The sequence below is a fragment of the Nuphar pumila genome, chromosome 8, assembly GCF_984573655.1.
Source record: "Nuphar pumila chromosome 8, dmNupPumi1.hap1.1, whole genome shotgun sequence".
In the NCBI taxonomy this organism is placed as follows: Eukaryota; Viridiplantae; Streptophyta; class Magnoliopsida; order Nymphaeales; family Nymphaeaceae; genus Nuphar; species Nuphar pumila.
In genome coordinates this window covers 123,644,614-123,666,382 of record NC_143256.1, presented here as the reverse complement: position 1 = coordinate 123,666,382, position 21,769 = coordinate 123,644,614, and the positions used below count along the sequence as shown (strand labels likewise).

The window sequence follows — 21,769 nt, the reverse complement described above, 5'->3', positions numbered from 1 at the left end:
AGAGGTGTTTCGACAACCAAATGGTCTAGAAAGAGCAATTTCTTATTCATTTCTTGATAGGACATAGTCTGGCTACATAATAATCTTCTTCAGTAACAGTTACAGTGAGATATATATGGACAAAAGGACGAAAAAGGAATTTGAGTGTCATTCAATATCAATCCTCAATCCTTTTGTTATAGAAGAATTAGACCCCTCGTTATGCCAATGCTGATGTAGGTTCTGCCAAGGGATGCCAGACTCTGTTGTAAAACCACATAGAGTCACCAACTACTGCAACGTCGTCCTGATTTCGGTGCCACCTATAGTAAGCATGAGTTCGGTTCTTTATCTCAAGAGTAGCATATCCAAAGCTTGCTTCTCGAAAAGCAGAATACTTTGGCTGTGGATAGGTCATGCTGCATAGTTAAATGACTCATAAGTTCAATCTTCATTATATTGAACAATTTAAGTCTCATGTACTGAAATGTGCATTGCACGCACATCTTACACACGCACACACACAAAAGGCTAGGTGTAAAGCACAGAGAAGTATAAGAAGTTTGCTACAGAAGTATAGTTTCATAGTACGAACTTACTAGGTGGCTAATCCTTCTAGATTTCCCCCATCACCAACAGTGATGTACACTGGAGCAGATTGATCTAATACAGGAGTGCATTGTCCATTCACAATGTTGTATGCAATATTTGATACTCGTTCCTGAGCCATGGATATTCAGAAAATTAGACGCATCTATGATTCATGGCTTACATAGAAGGTAAAACATTTTTTTATTTGTATAAATTTCCATTTATGTAAAAGTATATAGCAGTAGAAGCAGAAGTCAAACCATAAAGTAAAGAACAGAAGATATGACAAAGGAAATGAAAAATTGATTAACACATGGTATTTTCAAAGTTATATTTGTGTTAGCAGGTTGACTACGGAAATAGAAGCAGAGAGAGCACAAGAGAAATAAATGATGACTTACAGATCGTTCATAAGCATGAACATGACCAGCAAACACAAGATCTACTTTGTGTTTTACAAACCACGGCTCATACATAACTCTCATGGTTTCACCTTCCATGTAGTGGTAGTTGTAACTATTATACCATGGGGAATGCATAAGAACAATCAACCATGGTGTCTCATTCCTATCAACCTTTTGAAACTCTTGTTCAAGCCACGTGAACTGTGGTGTGTACTTTCCTGAAATTGAAAAAAAAATAGTTGTCAAGACCAAACATATTTGTTGCACTACTGGATGGGTTCAGAAGCCATAGCAGCAAGCACAATATGATATACCTACAGTAATATCAAACAATCCAAAATAATTAAAAAATGTACTATCATTAAAAAGACAAAAAAAACCTAACATGGTCTAGATAAAAATAAAAACTGGAGGATACTTACCATAAGCTGAATATGAACTAAGAACAATGATGTATGCTGAAGCCCGCTTGATAGAGTACCAGAGTGGAGATGTACTAGCGGATAATTTGTAGGGTACATAGTAACGATGTGTATATGGCTTAAAAGGAATAGTTTCACCCTGCAACAAAATTATTATAGTTAATCATATGATACAATCCAATACTCAATGAAGTGGTTAATGCCATATCTAACAATTGAAGGAACATCTCAATTGGAATTGAATACTTGGAAAAATGCCCTTGAATTCCCTTTGGTCACAAGCAAGAAAAACACATTGCAATGAGATAAATTTGGCATTAAACCATTTTGCCAAGCATTTTCACCAGACTGCGGATACACACAAGGCAAATGTAAATAAAATAAATTTGAACTTATATTTTGGAGCTTTTCATGCATGTGCATGCAAATTTTGGCAATTCATGGGATTTGGAATATGAAGGCCATCCAAAAGAGACTGATGCTAATAACCACTTCTAAAAATGCCTGTTATTGAGAGCCCAGGTATTTTCATGATTTATTTTTACCATGTGTTGCAGTAGTCTATGTTGATGAGAAGTGTTACACATATATAAATCAATAAATATTTTGTTTGATTAATTCAGATTTAAGTGATAAAATTCAAGTAACAAAAATCTGGAGAAAAAAGAATAAAGTTCACAAGGTAATGTTCTGTGTTTTTTCACAAAGATAGGAAGGCTAAAGCTTGCCTCAATGACAAACTTGTATGGGGATGTCTCTGTATGTGTGCACAGGCACATCCTGTGCACATGGCCATACCATCATGTACTTACACATGCATTAGCACATGGTATATATTGATGCACACATATATGATTATGTGAGATGCACACATATCAACAGCAGTTGTCCTCTTAAATTAATAAAAGAAAACAATCAGTCTTTGCTTTGAAATAGCTTATATAAGGCTGCAAAAAGGAAGGTGGTAGATCCTTTTTTCTGAAGGCAAAGGAACGTAGTCAGCTTGCTACTGTTTGATATAATGATTTCTCTCTTAAATGATTAATTTGTAAGAATAATTTCAGGTGAAGCTCATAAAAGAAAAGGCCACTTCAATAACAATGCAATGATGCCATTCTGTTGGCATAGGAAATTACCAATTCAGGAACAAAGTCTATTTCATGGTTTCCAGCAGTCCATATCCAAGGTTGATAAGCAGCACTTCTCTCAATGAACCTTCCCCACGTATCCCATCTGACATTATCATGGTCGGGATAATTATCTGCATAGGAAAGATCTCCCAGAAACAACACTGTCTGTCCCTTTTGATTCGATTGATAGTGTGTAAGTGTGGTATTGGAATCAAAACTCTGTCCCAGGTCCCCTGTATATCAGCAAGAAAGATGAAGCCACAATGCCACATTAAAGCACGATTTTACTGGAAAAGTTAAAGAAAAAAGAGAAACAACCATGAAAAAGTTATTAAATCAGATGATTGAGCTTCAATTGTATTCCGACATGAGGATTTCAAGAAATACCCCCATCTGGATCTTTTTTGCCAGCAGAAATCCATATAATTTCAGACAATATATCCGTAAAAGGAGTCCTGTTTGACTTGACAAGCTGGAGGTGATATGTTGTCCCAGCTCAATTGAATCATGAACCCGGAGCAGATTGCAACTTATATGATAGTCGAGAGACACTCTATTCCATGTTGGCCAAGTTAAAAGGAAATGACAGTCTATTTTTCATTTGTACGAGCACTCATCATTTCTGAGAATGTGGACGGAACAGCTAAACACCTTCACAACAGGACCATCATAGATTACACAATTTGTTCCACACACTAGACCATTTATTTTCACAACTTGGATCTACTCTGACTTTGAATCACCCAAGCACCAGCATGAAAGTGAAAGACTAGAAAGTATAAAAATATATATGAAACAATGACAGTACCTCTTTGCACATAAAAAAAGGACCTGGTTTTAAACTAATCCTAGCAGTTATACAAGAAAATTTTGGCATATCAATCTCCCAAAGATGTCATCATGTACGTGCAACAATATCCATAACCTTAAATAACCACAAATCGTATCATGGCCAAAATTTTCTTTATATGAGTTCAAGAACAGAACAGAGTTTATATATATTTTCCCACAAAATTGAATATATTTCAACTGGAGCCAAAAAGTTTTGGATTTAATACTTGAACCCAAACTAATTATTAGAATAATATTTCAGCTGGCGATGCCCCATCGGTAATACACTTTTTTTTTGTGGTGAATGGAGCACATATCCTGGTAATCTATAGAACCTCATGGTTTGCAAGCATGAAAGAGTACACAATGTTAAAATATGTAATCTCATATGCATATCTCATATGCATGTAATCTTTTCTTTTCTTTTTCCTTAGCTTTAGTTAGTCTTAGTTAGAACTTAACTAGAAATTAGGTTTAGTTTTTACTTTTTGGACTGTTATAGCCATTTCCTTTTTGACTAGTGAAAAAGGTACTTTTTGACTAAAGTCAAAAAGCAAATTACAAGAGAGTTGTTGGACTTCCAACAGCTCTAAATAGAGCCGTTGGGAGTCCAACGACTCCCTTGATGGTTCCTCGCCCTTTTCTATAAATATGGGGTACTATTCCCCTTGTATAGCATGGGGTTGTATGGGATTTTCTCCCAAGTTAATGAGATTCATTTTTTGTTCCTTTTGTATACCCTTTTTCGGGTATTGTGTATGTTCTTATGCTTGAGCTCTCTTTGTGAGTATTTGTTGAGAGTTACTTTGGTTGTGGGTTTCATTTTCTTACACACAAGACCCATACTTCTAGTGATCTATGATTGGAGGCACCACTGGCTTTAAAAGTAAAGGCAATCCATCGATGATGGCAGATCATGATCCATTCCAAGGTAGAAGCAACTGCTACAATACTAAGTCTTCATAACAAGTTATTTGGATTCCACTGCAGAGATGGAATTAACAGGTTCCTTAAGCATGCAGAGAAAGCAACCAGTAATCATTCATTAACTACCTCTCATGTGAAACATGCTTAACGTGCCCTGTCCTTAAAGTAAAAATTCTACTCTTTAGATATATAAGTTTTGATATGTTAAACATTAAAATTGGAAGAACCGGAAAATATGGGACCATAGGCATAGACAAACAAGCTGATCATTTTATCGTTGATGGAGGTATTAGATCAAAATATATGACTGCAACAAAATTTGTTGAGAGAACTTCTAATCTAGCATGAAAGATGCATATAGTTTTTCTTCCAGAGACAAACAAGAAAAGAATACAACGCACATAAAAAGAGGCTGAATAAGAAATACCTATAAGGCCAAAAGTATAGGGAACATCTGGACCAACTTTTGGAGGAGTCTTGAATGAGAATTGACGTCTTGTATGCCCAATTCCTACCTCATAAAAGTACTCAGTATCATACTGCCACCAGTAACAAATCTCAAATTGGTTTCCACTTTGAAAGTAATAACTAATCAGAACCCATTAACCAACATTGCCAATAACAAATGGAAAACCTGATATATGCTGGAAATTTATTTATTCTGCTAGGCACTAGAGAAAGATATTTCATTACATTGAAAGCACAAACAGAGTAAGAATAAATCAAAAAATGTGGCGTAATCATCCTATATAAGCAGATGCAATTGCATCAGCAATATAATGTACAATAAAGAACTGCATTGTTAGAAACCAATCACAAGAGGGAGAGAGGCATCGGTGGCTGCAAAAGACCCAAATTAGGGTCTATGGTTTCTTTTCATTCATTATATACACATACAGTGTAATTAGGGTATTACATAAAGTGTGTAAATTACAATACATGCCATTAATGAGCATGTATTAAAATAAAACTAAACAGATTGGGTCTGGATCCTGAGATTCAGGCCCGGTCATGACATCTTTTCACCCTCCCTCAAGTTGTATATGGTTTTAAACTATGAACAACTTGCCTTTTAACATCCAAAATTTATCCTTGATAAGTCCTTTTGTAAACAAGTCAGCAACTTAATCAGTAGTCCCAACGTATTTTGGTTCAATTTCCTTTTCTTCGACCTTCTGTCTTACAAAATGTTGATCAATTTCAATATGCTTGGCACGACTGTGGTAGATAGGATTGAATGACATGTTGATAGCACTTTGATTATCACACAAGAGAATGCTTTTAGAAATTGATTCTCCAACTTCTGTCAAGAGGTGTTTGACCCATGTTACTTCGGCTGTAGCAGCTGCCATTGATCTATACTCAGCTTCTGTGCTCGACCTGGCTATAGCCTTTTGTTTCCTACTGCTCCAGGAGACAAGATTTAGACTAATGAAAACACAGTATCCTGAAACTGATCTACGCTCATCTGGATCTCATGCCCAATCTGCATCTGTGTAAGTAAGAAGTTTATGCATGTGATGGTTATGCATACTCTTTCTGTATAGAAGTCCATCTCCAATAATTCCCTTCAAATAGCGAAGAATGCGTTTAACAACTTTCATATGTCCAATATGCGGTTCATGCATGAACTGAGACACCTGATTAACCGAATAGACAATGTCAGGCTGCGTGAAGGTAAGATATTGAAGCATTCCTACTACCCTGTGATATCCTGTAGAGTCCTCATACAAATCTCCATCTTGGGAACTGAGTTTCTGATGAAGTACACTAAGTGTGCTTAGCGGCTTGCAATCTGTCATACCTGCCTTGCTAAGAACATCAACAATATACTTATGTTGAGTGAGTGTCATGCCTTTAAGAGTCCTATCAACTTCTACTCCAAGAAAGTATCGCAGTTTACCAAGATCCTTCATCTTAAATCTACGGTTCAAAAATTCTTTGACATGTTCAATATGTTCATTAGAGTTACCTGTAATGATAATGTCATCGACATATATCAATAACAGGGTAACTCTATCGTTGCATTTAAATATGAAGAGAGAATGATCAAGAAGAGACTGATTAAAGTCATATTTTTCTACTTCAAGGGAGAAACTGTCAAACCAAGATCGAGATGCCTGCTTCATACCATATATAGCTCTCTTTAATCTGCACACGTATTCTTTGGAATTCCCTTCGGCATACCCAGTGGGTTGCTCCATGTATACTTCTTCCTTCAGAGTTCCATGGAGAAATGCATTTTTTACATCCAGTAATTGACTGAGAGTCCACTGGTGCTCAACAACCAATGATAATATGATGTGGATAGTGCCCATTTTCATAACTGGACTGAAGGTCTCATTATAGTCTTGTACTTGCTCCTGTGTGAAGCCTTTGGCAACCAGTCTAGCCTTGTATCGCTCGATAGTACTATTCGTCTTATACTTTATCTTATACACCTACTTTGAACCAACCACATTTCGATTGTGTGGTCTGGGAACAATATCCCAAGTGCCACACTCATGAAGAGCCTTAATTTCTTCGTTCATAGCTTCAATCCATCTTTTAGAATTTATTGCTTGATGAAACATCGTGGGTTGATCTTCCTTGACCAAAGATGTTAAGAAAAGTTGAAAATTCATTCTGAAGTTCTCATAACTAACCCACCTATCAATAGGATGTCGAGGCCGGGTAGACCTTCTGTGAACAGATGATTGAATGGAAACAAAAGGAGAATTCAGCTCCTAATTAAAGCTAGGGAATATCTCCTTCTCACGTCGAGAGTAAACAATGCCTTTATACCTTTTGGGGGCCAATGATGGCTTAGAGATCACACTTTCCTGAGTTCTTTGTGCAGCAGTAGTCACGTTTCTCTCATCTCTTTGATTACAGTCTGAAGAACAAACACCGTTAATACTAGAAAAGAGATCTGAGTTCAACCAAGGATGATAAACTTTAATTTCAGGGGGAGTGTCAACTTTATGACCAAAATTTGATTCATCAAACACAACATTTCTGGATATCTTGATGCGCCTACTCACGGGATCATAGCATATGTATCCTTTTTAATAATCAGCATATCCCACAAATCTGCACTGTAATGTCTTATCCTGAAACTTGTGTCGCATTGAACTGTCAACATGAATATAACATACACACCCGAATACGTGCAAATCATGATAATTTGGATGCACACCATATAAAGAGAAATGGGGTGATTTGTTTTCCAATATATTCATGGGCAATCGATTTATGACATAGATTGTTATATGAAAGGCATCTGCCTAGAAGGTAACTGAAAGATTACTATCATGCATGATGCTCATTGCACTTTCCACAATATGGTGATGCTTCTGTTCAGCAATTCCATTATGTTGAGGTGTATGTGGATAAGACACCTGCCTACTTATTCCATTTGTCTAGAGGAAATTAATAAAGTTATTTGAAGAGAACTCATCCCCTCCATCACATTGGAAACAAGTAATATTTTCAGAGAATTTATTTTGAACAAAGGAATGAAAATTCTGAAACAATTTGAAGGTTTCAGATTTACTTTCCATAAAGAAGATCCATGTATATCGAAAATAGCTATCAACAAAAATGAGATAATATCTAGTCCCAGACATGGAAGGAACTGGAGTCGAACCCCAAACATCAGAACATATAATTTCAAATGGTCTTGAAGCACTTTTATTAATGGAATGAAATCAAAGAACATGACTCTTACACTGAAGACAACTAGAATATTTCTTATTATCGATGTTTAAATTCAGACTTGACTTGGGAATAAGATTGTTTGATACAAGCTTATCAATAAAACGGCTACTGCAATGACCCAGACGACCATGCCAAAGATTCGGCTTAATACATTCAAAAATATTAAAGACACTCTCAGGAGGAATTGAAGATGATGATGTGAGCTTCAAGATAGAATCAACAGGTTGAACACGAGAGGAAGGATTCTCTTGGAACACGTACATATTCCCTTGTCGTTTTCCTTCAGCGAACATTTCCCTCGTGAGAAGGTCATTAACATGAACAGAAGAAGTAAATTCAACTGAAGCATTAATGTCATCTATAAACTTAGCGACTGAAACAATATTTTTCTTAATATCAGAAGCATGAATGACATTTGAAAGAGCAAGGGAAGAATTGGACATAGGAATTAAAGGATTTCAAATGTGCGAAATATGGTGATGAGACCCATCTCCAGTGACAATACTATTTTTACCAACATAAGGAACATGGTTTAGGAGCTTACCAGCATCGCCAGTGACATGAGTGGTTGCACCAGAATCAACATACCAAGTACCTTGATCATTTTGTTTGATGTTCAATTCAGTCAAGGCAGATAATAACAATTCTTTGACTTCTTCAGTATTCTTCAATGTATTTGTACCTTTTCTTGTCTCCAATTGTTTTCCTCTATTTTACGGGTTATGCCAGCAATTTGCTTTGATGTGCCCCCTTTTGTTGCAGAGAAAAGAAGTAGGTATTGTCATTTGCCTTTGCAGATTAGGGGACATACTAAGAGTAGGTAATATTCCACAAGCTCCTTGTCCAGTCTTCTCTTGACATCTCTTTTCTTGAGATTCATACCTGCCACGTCCTCGACCATAAGTAACTCTTGTGGCAAGAACATCGTGTGCTCCAATGGGGTTGTGAATACCTTCGAAGAATCCCTTCAAGGTCATCTCATATTGTAAGAGCTTAGCACATAGGTCTTCAAATGTAGGTAAGTATGGTAAACACAAGAAAGAAGTAACCATCATGTGATAATCGGGTCCCAGCCCACTCAAAGTTTGTTGCACCATATCTTTGTCATTGACCGCGCAACCCACAATAGCCAACTGATCTGTGATAGTCTTCATTTTGTTTAAGTACTCTATGACAGTCATGGAATCCTTCCTCAGTATTTAAAATTCTTTTTTTTTAAATAATTTTCTAGCCTAAGAAACTTGTGAATATGTCTGAACAAGATGATGCCATAACTGCATAGCTGAGCAGTCATCTGGGATTGCCACAAGCACTTTCTGTGATAGAGTGGAAGTGATGTAGGCAACCAAAGCCTGGTCTCGCTTCATCCAGGATACATACTCTGGATTTCTAACAAGAATTAATTGAAGTTTCACCCTCCCCACTCTTGCCTTCTTGTGATATGAACTCTGGAGGAACAGGAACAGAGTCATCCAAATGTCCAGAAAGATCCTGACTTCTTATGAATGGGATGATTTGTCTCTTCCAGGTTAAAAAATTAGAATTGTTCAGTTTCTCAGACATGAGCTGACTGAGAAAGTTGGAAGAAAGACAAGATTGCGAAGAAGAGAATGAATCCATAGACAAGGGGAAGCGAAAACGAGGAGAATTAAGAGACCAAAAAATAAGAATTAAAAATTTAGAACAGATAACTGAATTTTAGAAAAAACTCGGTTGTCCCCTTTTTTTCTTTTTTTAAAGCCTGCAAACCCGAGACAGAAAAAACAGAATACGCAGTAAAGAAGAATTGCTCTAAATAAAATGACTATTTAGTCGGCAAGAAAACATGTTAATATGAAAACAACGTGTTTTCTTCAATGTGGTTTCTTTCTAAATGGAAGAAAATTCAAGGTAGAGAGGAAGATAAAGTGTTGTCAACCAATCAAGGCAAAATGCAGATTCAGTTCATATCAGATTCAGTTCTGATCTTTTTAGGAAAGAAAGGAAGGAACAAGTTTGACGTGATTTCAATCTTTGAAATCACGCAAACATGGGTTTTGATATTACGTGAGTACATAAACAGAAGAAGAAAATAGATGCAGCAGTATGAAATAAGGAAGGAACAACAAGCAGAGAAATAAACGGAAGAGAAGAAATCAATATTATGGATTGGTTGGGAAGAAAGGAACGATCTTCAAGGAAAAGAAAATACCTTAGAAGAGGATGAAGGGGCTGAAACGATCTTCAAGGAAGGATCTGATACTCTGATATCATGTTAGAAATTGGTACTCCACTGTAAATCACAAAAGGGAGAGGAATAGAGAGGGAGAGAGGCGTCGGTGGCTGCAGAAGACCCAAATTAGGGTATGCAGTTTCTTTTCATTCAATATATACACGTACAGTGTAATTAGTGCATTACATAAAGTGTGTAAATTACAACACATGACATTAATGAGCATGTGTTAAAATAAAACTAAACAGATTGGGTCTGGATCATGAGATCCAAGCCCAATCGTGACATCTTTTCATAACATCAGAAAAGCATGGCATCATGACAAGAAACTATGCACAAGAAAAATTAGATTAAAAAAAAAAGAATTCAACCTTGAATGCACAAAAAATATCTTAGTAAAAAAGCAACTTGGAATCCATGATTCTTTTGCAATTGAAGCTTAACAAAAGAGCAAGAGCAAATTTCAGAGACTCCGAAAAACTATCAATTCAAGGAAATCAACATAATGCAACCATGTTCTATTTGAGAAGGAAAACAAAAGAACAGAAGTTGACTTACATTTAAGTTCATCATATAATAGTAGTATGCCTTAAATAGTTATTCAGTTAAAACAATGATCCCTTGTTGCAGTATATAGCAACAACCATTCATCGCATGTGAACATTTTTTTTTTCCACTGGATTTACACATTTCACTGATGGACATTGTTTGATGCAGTGACTAATATCTTTTGAGTTATTCTTTGGGATTGGTTGCTCGAGATCTTTGGTGTCCACTTGTGCCTGATGAAAGAAATTGCATTTCTTATGGATTCATTGAGAATGATTATGATCTACTTCATGGCCTATTAGCAGTCTGGTGGTATACTCATGGACAATTAATCTCAGAAAAAACAATTTAAACTCCTGAAACCCCCAAGTAACTTGTATGATTGATAAATAGAGCGGGCTTCCACATATACAGATCTACTAATCAGAGAAACATGAAGCTGAGAGAACATCACCAAAATCTCAGGAGTTTCCACTTAGAAAATACGTTGATTCATATGAAAAAACATGACCATACTTTATTTAACGCAAAAAGAATTAAGGAGACAGACCTACAAAATTCACTCTCAAAAACAAGAAACTAGCCAATTCAACATAAAGAGTAAAGAAAACATGAGAAACTACTCACTTCCAAGTCCTTGATAGTACAATGATGGATGAATCCTGAAGTGTAGTTGTAGAACTTGTAGGAAGTAACAATACCCTTTGCCATGAATTTTCTCTTGTGTTCAGCAGTACAATATAAAACAGTGCTGGATCCTGGTTCAGAAGTTGTGACCCATGAAACTATCACAGCCCTCCCAATATGGTCTCCTTGCGTAATATGTACCTGTGAAAACCAAGTATAAAATCAACTTCAAAAGAGCAATACTTCCCCAAAGATAGGTTACAGCTATCAATGCTATTTTCTAGAGACTGTTTCTAGTTTCATAGACTAGTGGCAATTCAAAAGAAAAAAAAAAAACAAGAAGAAAGATGAAGGAACCTGTTGTGGAGCATTATAACCAGGTGGTACTTTAAACACATCACTATCTAGAGGCATATCTATGGATGCTTCAAGTTTCCTAACGAAACTACTTGTGATTCCTCCATTAGAGGCCATGGGAGAGCTCAAAACCAACAAAAAGAGAAACACCCACATCATGGATTTCCCCATCTCTCTCTCTCTCTCTCTCTCTCTCTCTGGGCAAGCGGCTCCGGGGTGAGCCCGTTTATATGTCTGATGTTCTTTTCTGTTGTGCTTTCTTTATTTGTTTTGGCTTTTGCTCTTGTTCAGTTCATGGGTTCACCATTTTGTTGATCTTCATGAGTGGTAATGTTGAATTACTTTCGTCTCTCTCTCTCTCTCTCTCTCTCCTCCTTAATATCCCATCACTGCAGAAGTTGAAATGTAATGAAAGAGGGGGATATCCGGTTATGATAAGCGGCGATATAATTATATATGTAGACATGGCGTGAGGTGAAGCATAGAGAGAGGAGAGAGAAAGTTAGGCGTCGACATCAACGTGTAAACTCTCAGGGAAGATGGTGCTGATGCATTGTCAGTTTTAAAGTGTAGGCAGGGGTATAAATAGATCCTTACCTACGGCTATTAAGTTTTCCTTTTCTCTTTTACAAGCTATTAAGATTACGGAAGCAGATCAGGTCATGCTGAACATGAGCGCTTTTGCTCATGCATGCCAACATCGTGGCCATCTCATTTGCATTTTAAAATCTCAAAAGTCAACAAAACCACGTGGCATTCATCCAAAATGCAAACAGACGGCCACGATGTCGGCATGAGCAAAAATGCTCATGTTCAGCATGACCTGATCTGCTTCCTAAGATTACCGAGGCTGGTAAACTAGCCGATCCGAGAAGAACAAACCGGAGGTTGTTCAAGTTTAGCTTGTTTCTTGTTTTGAGCCGAGTCACATGAACCCATTAAAAGTCGAGCTAAACGAGTCGAGCATGAGCTAGCTTATTTACAAAAAATATATAATTTTTTAGAATTTTAAAAATAAAATTTAAACATAAACCTACTAAGTCCAGCTCCAACTAGCTCATTTATAAAATAAATAATAATTTTAAACTTGCAAGTAATAGGTTTTGGACTCTAAACGTATTGGTTGCAAGCCAAAACACTTCAATCATCTTCACTTTATGATATAAAATATATGCAAAACATATTTTCCATTAATTAATGAGTGCAGATATGAGCCAAACATTGATTGTTCATGGTCGAGCTTGCTAAGCCCATTTCACAAGTTCAAACAAGCTCTTAACGAGCCCAACATGAGCCGAGCCACAAGCAGCTCATCTCATTTTCCAGCCATAGTTATTGTGATGGAGCCGATATAGCTCTCATCATAGATAATTTATAAATGGATCCATCTTGGTGAAGTGGGTCTGGACTTGATTATTTTTCTTGGCCTATACTGGATCATATCTGGATCTAGGTACACTACAACAAAGCAGTAGATTAGCGACGACCACATTCCGTCGCTAATCCGTCGCTAACATGGTTAGCGACGGATTAGCGACAACGAGGCGACAGTATGCTTACGTCGCGAATATTTCGATGCTAACTGGCGACGGAATTATTCTGTCGCCAGGTCCGTCGCTAATTGCGACGGAATAACGAGCGCTATATTCCGTCGCCAATCCGTCGGTACTAAACGGCGACCACGGCTTGGCGACGGATTTACTTCCGTCGCTATGCCGTCGCTAGATTCATATGAATAGCGACGGATGGTTCCGTCGCTAATCCATCACAAACACGAAAAAAAATAAAAAAAAAATTATTTGAAAATTAAATACCGAGCAATTTCTATTTCCTGTACAATTTATATTTCCTGTAAATAAAAAACAAACCACACAAAAAAATTCATATAACAAGAATCTACAACAATTAATCGTTCCACCTTAAAATTAAGAAGTTTAATTATTTACAATTCAACAATTACAATTAGAAAACATAAAAAAAATAGAACTTCTTCAACACAGTCCTCTAATCATCGCCAAGATTTTGTGCGTCTTCTTGTTCATTGTCTTTATCTGTCCCTTCAGCTCCACTACGCTGATTATCGCTAGCAGCCTACACAAGAAAAGAACAGTCAGTATTGATAAACAAAATATAATGAAATAAATTACACACTATATGTGATTCTATCATGTGCTCATGTGTGATCTAAGGCAATAAAAAAACTCTATATGTGATTCGATTATGATCATATGTGCTCTAAGGCAGACAAAAAGTTTTATATATATATATATATATATATATATATATATATATATATATATATATATATGTGTGTGTGTGTGTGTGTGTGTGTGTGTGTGTGTGTGATTCTATCATTCTCATATTTGTGCTAAGGCAGTCAAAAAATTGAATATGTGATTATAGCATGTTCATATGTGTTCTAAGGCATCTAGAAAAACTCTATATGTGATTCTTCCATGCTCAGATGTGCTTTAAGGTAGACAAAAAACTATATATGTGATTCGATCATGCTCGTATGTGTGCTAAGGCAGTCAAAAAATTGAATATGTGAATATAGCATGCTCATATGTGCTCTAAGGCAGGCAAAGCAAAAAAATTTATATGTGATTCTATCATAAATGATATATAGCATGTTCATATGTGTTCTAAGGCAGTAAAAAAACTCTATATGTTATTATAGCATGCTCATATGTGTGTTAAGGCAGTCAAAAAACTGAATATGTGATTATAATATGCTCATATGTGTTCTTAGGCAGTCAAAAAACTGAATATGTGATTATAGCATGCTCATATGTGTTCTAATGCAGTCAAAAAAACTTTATATGTGATTCTATCATGCTCATATGTGTTCTTAGGCAGGCAAAAAAACTTTATATGTGATTATAGCATGCTCATATGTGCTCTAATGCAATAAAAAAACTCTATATGTTATTATAGCATGCTCATATGTGCTCTAAGGCAGTCAAAAAACTGAATATGTGATTATAACATGCTCATATGTGTTCTTAGGCAGTCAAAAAACTGAATATGTGATTATAGCATGCTCATATGTGTTCTGATGCAGTCAAAAAACTTTATATGTGATTCTATCATGCTCATATGTGCTCTAAGGCAGACAAAAAGTTATATATATATATATATATATATATATATATATATATATATATATATATATATATATATATATATATATATATATATATATATATATATATATGTGTGTGTGTGTGTGATTCTATCATGCTCATATGTGTGCTAAGGCAGTCAAAAAATTGAATATGTGATTATAGCATGTTCGTATGTGTTCTAAGGCATCTAGAAAAACTCTATACATGATTCTACCATGCTCAGATATGCTTTAAGGCAGGCAAAAAACTATATATGTGATTCAATCATGCTCGTATGTGTGCTAAGGCAGTCAAAAAATTGAATATGTAAATATAACATGCTCATATGTGCTCTAAGGCAGGCAAAGCAAAAAAAATTATATGTGATTCTATCATAAATGATATATAACATGTTCATATGTGTTCTAAGGCAGTAAAAAAACTCTATATGTTATTATAGCATGCTCATATGTGTGCTAAGGCAGTCAAAAAACTGAATATGTAATTATAATATGCTCATATGTGTTCTTAGGCAGTCAAAAAACTGAATATGTGATTATAGCACGCTCATATGTGTTCTAATGCAGTCAAAAAAACTTTATATGTGATTTTATCATGCTCATATGTGTTCTTAGGCAGGCAAAAAAACTTTATATGTGAATATAGCATGCTCATATGTGCTCTAATGCAATAAAAAAACTCTATATGTTATTATAGCATGCTCATATGTGTTCTAAGGCAGTCAAAAAAATGAATATGTGATTATAATATGCTCATATGTGTTCTTAGGCAGTCAAAAAACTATATATGTGATTCTAGCATGCTCATATGTGTTCTAATGCAGTCAAAAAAACTTTATATGTGATTATAGCATGCTCATATGTGCTCTAATGCAATAAAAAAACTCTATACGTTATTATAGCATGCTCATATGTGCTCTAAGGCAGTCAAAAAACTGAATATGTGATTATAACATGCTCATATGTGTTCTTAGGCAGGCAAAAAGTTATATATGTGATTCGATTATGCTCATATGTGTTCTAAGGCAGACAAAAAACTGAATATGTGATTATACCTGAGAGGGACCTGGAATCGAAGATCCCCTATCCTGAACAGCGGCCTTAATCTCATTTCGGAGAAAGGGGGCGACGGTGTATTGGAAGTAGTTATTCAGTGATTCATTAATGATCTGGCGTACATCATCACCGGAAAGAATAGTCGGCTGCTTGGAGCTTATGTCGGCGCAAGAAGTCGGTGAGCCGTAACTGGAAGAACCAATAACTGGTGAAGTGTTCATATTACTCTCAAACCCGAACACGCGACCTTTTTTGGGTTCACCTGCTGCAGTCACCCATGCTGTAGGATCAAATGATGGATGCTGAGTAGTGTCATCGCCATATCGCTCTACCATCTGTTGCTCATATGCCTCCTACAAAATAATGTTTAAAGTATTCATTAATAATTAATGATAACATTATGATAACTTGCATATATATTGCAATGATTATTAATAGAATTAATACATACCGTTGTCGTTCTCGCCTTCTCTGATACGAAGACTTCCGTGGTCTTCTGTTTATGTGTTTCTACAAACACATCCTTATATGGTACACTGCCTCCTTTTTCTGCTTCCTGCGAAGTTAAATGACAAAAGATTTAGTACACAAGTTTGCAACAATACTTATAAAATTAATATTATATATTGATGAGTTACCATTTTCTTTAGGTGGCTCCCAAATGTCTTAGATCCACCTATGTGTAGATGGGCTTCGAGCATCTTCAATCGATTTTGTGCAGCCTTCGCAGAGCGATTTCTAAATGCATCTCCCGCCCACTTATCGCACATTTCATCCCAGTAATCTCTCCTGATAGTAATAGGATCATGGCCCTTCCACAGTAATGGATCATCTACTACGCCAAATGCTTTTTTTGCTGCAGTCTTCATAGTGTGCAGCATGTCTGCAAATCGATTGGCAGTCACCTTCTGCCACACCTTCCTTGCATCATTTTCTTCCACCGTAGTTGCGAAGCGATTCGAAACCTACAAATATTTTTAGAAAGTTAGTAGACATTGCTTAAATAAATTAAATATGAAACACATTAACTATGAGGAACAACTGTATACCATGAATGAGGACCACAATCTGTCTAACACTTCCTTTGGGTACTATTTTCATTGAGCAACTGGTCCTGGTAGATGTTGAAGAAGTGAATTCCTAATCCCCCGTACTACTTCTTGTGGCTCAAACCTCGTGCTGCACATGAATTGTTACACAGTAAATATCAATATAAAATATTTAAAAGATATGCAATAACTGAAAACAAAATACTTACGGTCGATTATCGATATACACTATTCGAATGAGTCTTCTTGTGCCAGCCTGAGAAGACCCTGTTTCCTGTGTTGGCTGTTGACTTGTGTGATCAACTGGTGTAGGTGGATCGTGTATAGGCGCAACATCATCTGTAAAAAAATACATTAGAAATTCTCATAATGCGCATTTGAACTAATCAAGCATCCAATTAGTTATATGATATACCTATCACAGGAGCCTGTGAAGATGAAGGTTGAGCTTGGCTACTACTGGATGAGCGACCACTATAACCTCCACGAACCATATTCTAACAAATAACATATGTCATACAATACATTCAAATAATTCACATCAAGTATTACAATGCATTCAAGTCATTCACATCAAGCATTACAATGCATTCAAATAATTCAAATCATTCACATCAAGTATTGCACTAATTCAAATCATTCGTTGCATAAATTATAATACATTCAGATAATTGAAATCATTCACATCAAGTATTACAATGCATTCGAATCATTTGTATCAAGTATTACAATACATTCAGATAAAATTTTTAATCATTCACATTAAGTATTGCAATACAACTCACATCCAGTATTACAATGCATTTAAATAGAGGTTTGTAGTATAAGATTTTACTCACTAGCTTGAGAATTCTTCCTCGTCACTAGTTTGACTTTCTTCTTCTTCTTCTTCTTCTTCTTCTTCTTCTTCTTCTTTTTCATTGTTTGCCCATCCACTTGGTACATCATTTGGATCACATTCCTCTATGAATGTTTCATCGGCCAATGGAGATATGACATGCATATCATGCGCAACATCGTGACCATAAGCGAAGTCATAGACATCATCTGATTAATAGTAATCACTGTCTTCAGCTAACTCATCTTCCTACATGCATCACATCCAAATTATGTCGTATCAATAGGGTCGGCCAATACGGTAGTTCCCAAAAAATAGATTTTTTCGTCCAATTGTGATCCTTCCCAAATCCACGGAAGGGTGTAGGACTGCGGGCATCTGTTAATACATCTGGAAAGTATCGCAATCTTCTTAGAATCTCTATGTCGGACAATCTTGAGGATGGACCTTCCGTTTCAGTTGTGTCTGCTTTAAATGCATTCTTTTGACGTCGGAACGGATGATCGCTGGGTAGAAATCGACGATGGCACTCAAACCAGCAAGGCTTCCTTCCATGCCTCAATCTAAAAGCTTTGGAATCCTCCATGCAGTACGAAACCAACCTCCCATGTGTGCTCCAACCAGATAACATACCATATGCAGGGAAGTCACTGATTGTCCATAGAACAGCGGCCTTCATGTTGAAATTTTGTTTTTTTGTGGGCATCATACGTGGTAACACCGTCATCCCACAGTACTTTTAATTCATCAATCAATGGCCTTAGATATACATCAAGATTTTGGCCAGGTGAGGTCGGACCAGGGATCAACAGAGACAAGAAAAGATTTGGACGTTTCATACACAAGCTTGGTGGAAGGTTGTATGGAGTTACAAATACTGGCCAACATGAGTATGGAGTTGATCTACACCCAAATGGATTAAATTCATCTGTACATAGACCGAGTCTAACATTTCGCACTTCCATTGCGAAGTTCTGATGAGTACGATCAAAGTGCTTCCAAGCTTCAGCGTCAACAGGATGCGTGATCTTGTTTTCATCGTGTCGAACTTTATTTGCATGTCATCTCATGTGTTTAGCTGTCCTTGAAGACATATACAATCGCTGCAATCTAAGAGTGATAGGAAAGTAGCGGAGCGACTTGTATGAAACTTCCTTTGATCTCGTGCTACCATTGCCTCTTGTCTTTGGCTTGAACCGAGGATGCCCACATGACGGGCATGATATGTTGTTTTTCTGCTCCTTGAAATACAACATGCAGTGATTTGGACAAACATCAATCTTTTTGTAACCCATACCTAGAGCGTTGACCATAACTTTCGCACGATAGAAATTTTGTGGCAAATTCTCATCTTTGGGCAACATACTCTTCACAATCATGCACAAACGGTCAAAACATGATTGACTCAAATTATACTCGGACTTCAAATTCATTAGTTGAAGAACTGCAGACAAGATAGTGTGACTCTCACAACCGTTCCAAAGTGGCTCATCAGCATCTCTAAGTAAATCATAAAATCTACTAGCTGCATCGTTTGGTGATTCTTCATCTATGGCAGTTCTTACATCACTAGAACTCATAGCAGAACCCAGTTCTGTTCCTGCGGCATCAAATATCAAATTCGTATATGGATTATCGTGCACCACATTCACACGTGCATCAAAATCGTTTCTAAATTCTTCTCCATGAAACGTCCAGTTCTGATAATCACTCACAAAACCCTTCATGTATAGGTGATGTCTAACGCCATGAGGTTCTACAAATCGATTATTCTTACAAATCTTGCAGGGACACCTAATCCGACATGTGGGATCTACTGTACTTACACTTGCCGTTGCAAATTCAATAAAACTGTCAACACCATCCATATATTCATGCGATAACTCATTGTCCACTATCCTACGGTACATCCATTCACGGTTTGCAGTCATTTTGTCGTATGATGTTACGAATAGTATCCTAACCAGTTAAAAGAGAACCATCAGAATGCTATGATGAAGAAAATATCAAATTTATCATGCAATATATGATGTCATACAATCACAAGAATTATGATGCATGCATTGATAACTTAATATTTTCATGTGCAAACTATTCATGACACGATACATTTATTTGAAGCATGCTTTCAGTATACAATTTCACATGGAAGACATAATCAAATTGAAAGTAACTACATGTAAGCATGGATACAATCACATCAAACATTGCAATACATCGAAATAATTCATATCAAACAAATGTCAAACATGTACTTGCAGCAAACACACTTCAATATCCCACTAACTACTACCATGCCTAGCATGGACTCCGTACTCCAAAAATAAGAACACTTCCATATTCATACATTAAAATCATGCTCAGCATGATCTCTGAACTCCAACAAAGCAGTCCTAGATATCAACAACTAAGTGAGTGTGTGAACAATAAAGTGTTACACTCAATAAATTAAATAACATGTGAAAGGATGACGGAGCACTTACTTACCACGGGGCACTTACTGAACAATAAAGTGTTTTTGTCACTTACTTACCACGGGTGGCGGGGCACAAGCGAGTTCCGTTGAGAAATCTGCAAAAAACACTGTGTTAAAATGAATATTTTTCAAAGCTCACAATGCTCCCCCTGCGTACACTCCCAGATACCATATTCAATCTATATCTAGTTGTTTGGTACTCAGACCTCAATCAAACTGTACAAATGACAATTATGTTCCCAATATCAAAACTTGAACTTTAAAGGGATGATTATGATCACTGCTACTTTCTTTACACTCTTTTGAAGAAATTAAAACCACCAAGATAACTTGTCTGAAATGCCAAAGATACAAACTAGAGTGCTAGAAAAAAATGGACAAACCCTCAGTTCAAACAATAAATATGCATGCGGTGCTCAAATCTGTTACAATGTGAAGGCTGAAATGATGCCTATCAAGATGAAGAAGACAATGGGAATGGGTGCCCATTGTAAGATTGCTTATAACAGATACAAACAAATTACTTAAATCATAGTCATGCCACAATTGCATGATATAGCAATGTGATGTTAAAGTGAAAAACACACGAATTGTAGTAGAAGCAGACTTATCTTAAATATAGGACAAATACAATTAGAAGGCACCTAACAATGAGCAGATACAGTCAACAAATCTCAAAATTTCAATATCCTGCATGATGAATCTTTTTTTCCTGGCCATATTGAAAGGCATTAAAAATACGAAAATCAACATAAAGTTCATGCAACACTGCCAAATCAGGAATGAATCAGGAGTTTATGATGTCTCAGTTATAAGCATCATAAAGTTCATACAGCACTCCCAAGTCCGCAATGAATCAGGGTTAAAATGTCTCAATTAGACAACAGGCAAAAAAATGTCAATGTGTTGCAAAGGAATTGCAATCTCATCCATTAGTTGGAACTGAGGTTAAATCTACACATAACATCAAAGAAATAAGTTGATGTGCTATTGTAAAACATTGCTACAATACAGGAGAATACAAGAATTTCCACAATAGTTAAAATTTCGGTTTGTTTCAATCTTCTATCCAATAGTTACACGGCATACAGATAACACACGAGAACAAGCTGGTGCAACATACTGAGAACTCATAGAGGTTTTTTATTATAATGGCTACTATTTTATATGGTACCCAACAAACACTTGGAAAAGTAAAAATTTCCAATACCATCTCAACAATTAATTAACAGGGCATCTGATCATGATGCATGTTATCCCTTTGAAAGAAACCCTAAAACATCTCCCACCTCCAGTAGTGTTTGAGGGATTGAAAGAGCACAACGGCTAGGTTAAAAAAGAAAAGGCGATAGAGATTGGGAAAGAGGAAGCTACAGAAGGAAGGGAGATGACAGAATTCTTTACCTCGCTAAGGCAACACTGGATGCTCGTTGTAGTACCCAGACGAAACCTATCGATCAAACCCCATCGCTCAGACCCCTGTCGATCAAGAACT

The 21,769-nt window shown here is 36.4% G+C and overlaps 1 protein-coding gene across 1 annotated transcript; it reads right to left on the bottom strand.

Annotated features, from left to right (window-relative positions):
• Positions 1-21: 21 nt before the first annotated feature.
• Positions 22-11,800, bottom strand: LOC149830556 (purple acid phosphatase 2-like). The gene is made up of 8 exons (XM_090015851.1): positions 11,729-11,800; positions 11,372-11,572; positions 4,712-4,823; positions 2,533-2,759; positions 1,397-1,535; positions 972-1,192; positions 579-700; positions 22-398 (listed from the first exon to the last, which is right to left on the bottom strand). Exons 1-8 carry the CDS (start codon positions 11,783-11,785, stop codon positions 200-202), a joined length of 1,278 nt encoding a protein of 425 aa, XP_089871977.1. The 5' UTR covers positions 11,786-11,800; the 3' UTR covers positions 22-199.
• Between the last annotated feature and the right edge of the window lie 9,969 nt (positions 11,801-21,769).

Bases quoted from the DNA above. Each gene is read 5' to 3' on its own strand.
- LOC149830556 (XM_090015851.1), bottom strand. From the start codon at position 11,785: ATGCCTCTAGATAGTGATGTGTTTAAAGTACCACCTGGTTATAATGCT. The intron at 11,573-11,728 runs GTTCCTTCATCT...TGGTTTTCACAG, and splicing joins GTTATAATGCTCCACAACAG to GTACATATTACGCAAGGAGA. The intron at 1,536-2,532 runs GTAATTTCCTAT...ATTTTGTTGCAG, and splicing joins TAGACTTTGTTCCTGAATTG to GGTGAAACTATTCCTTTTAA.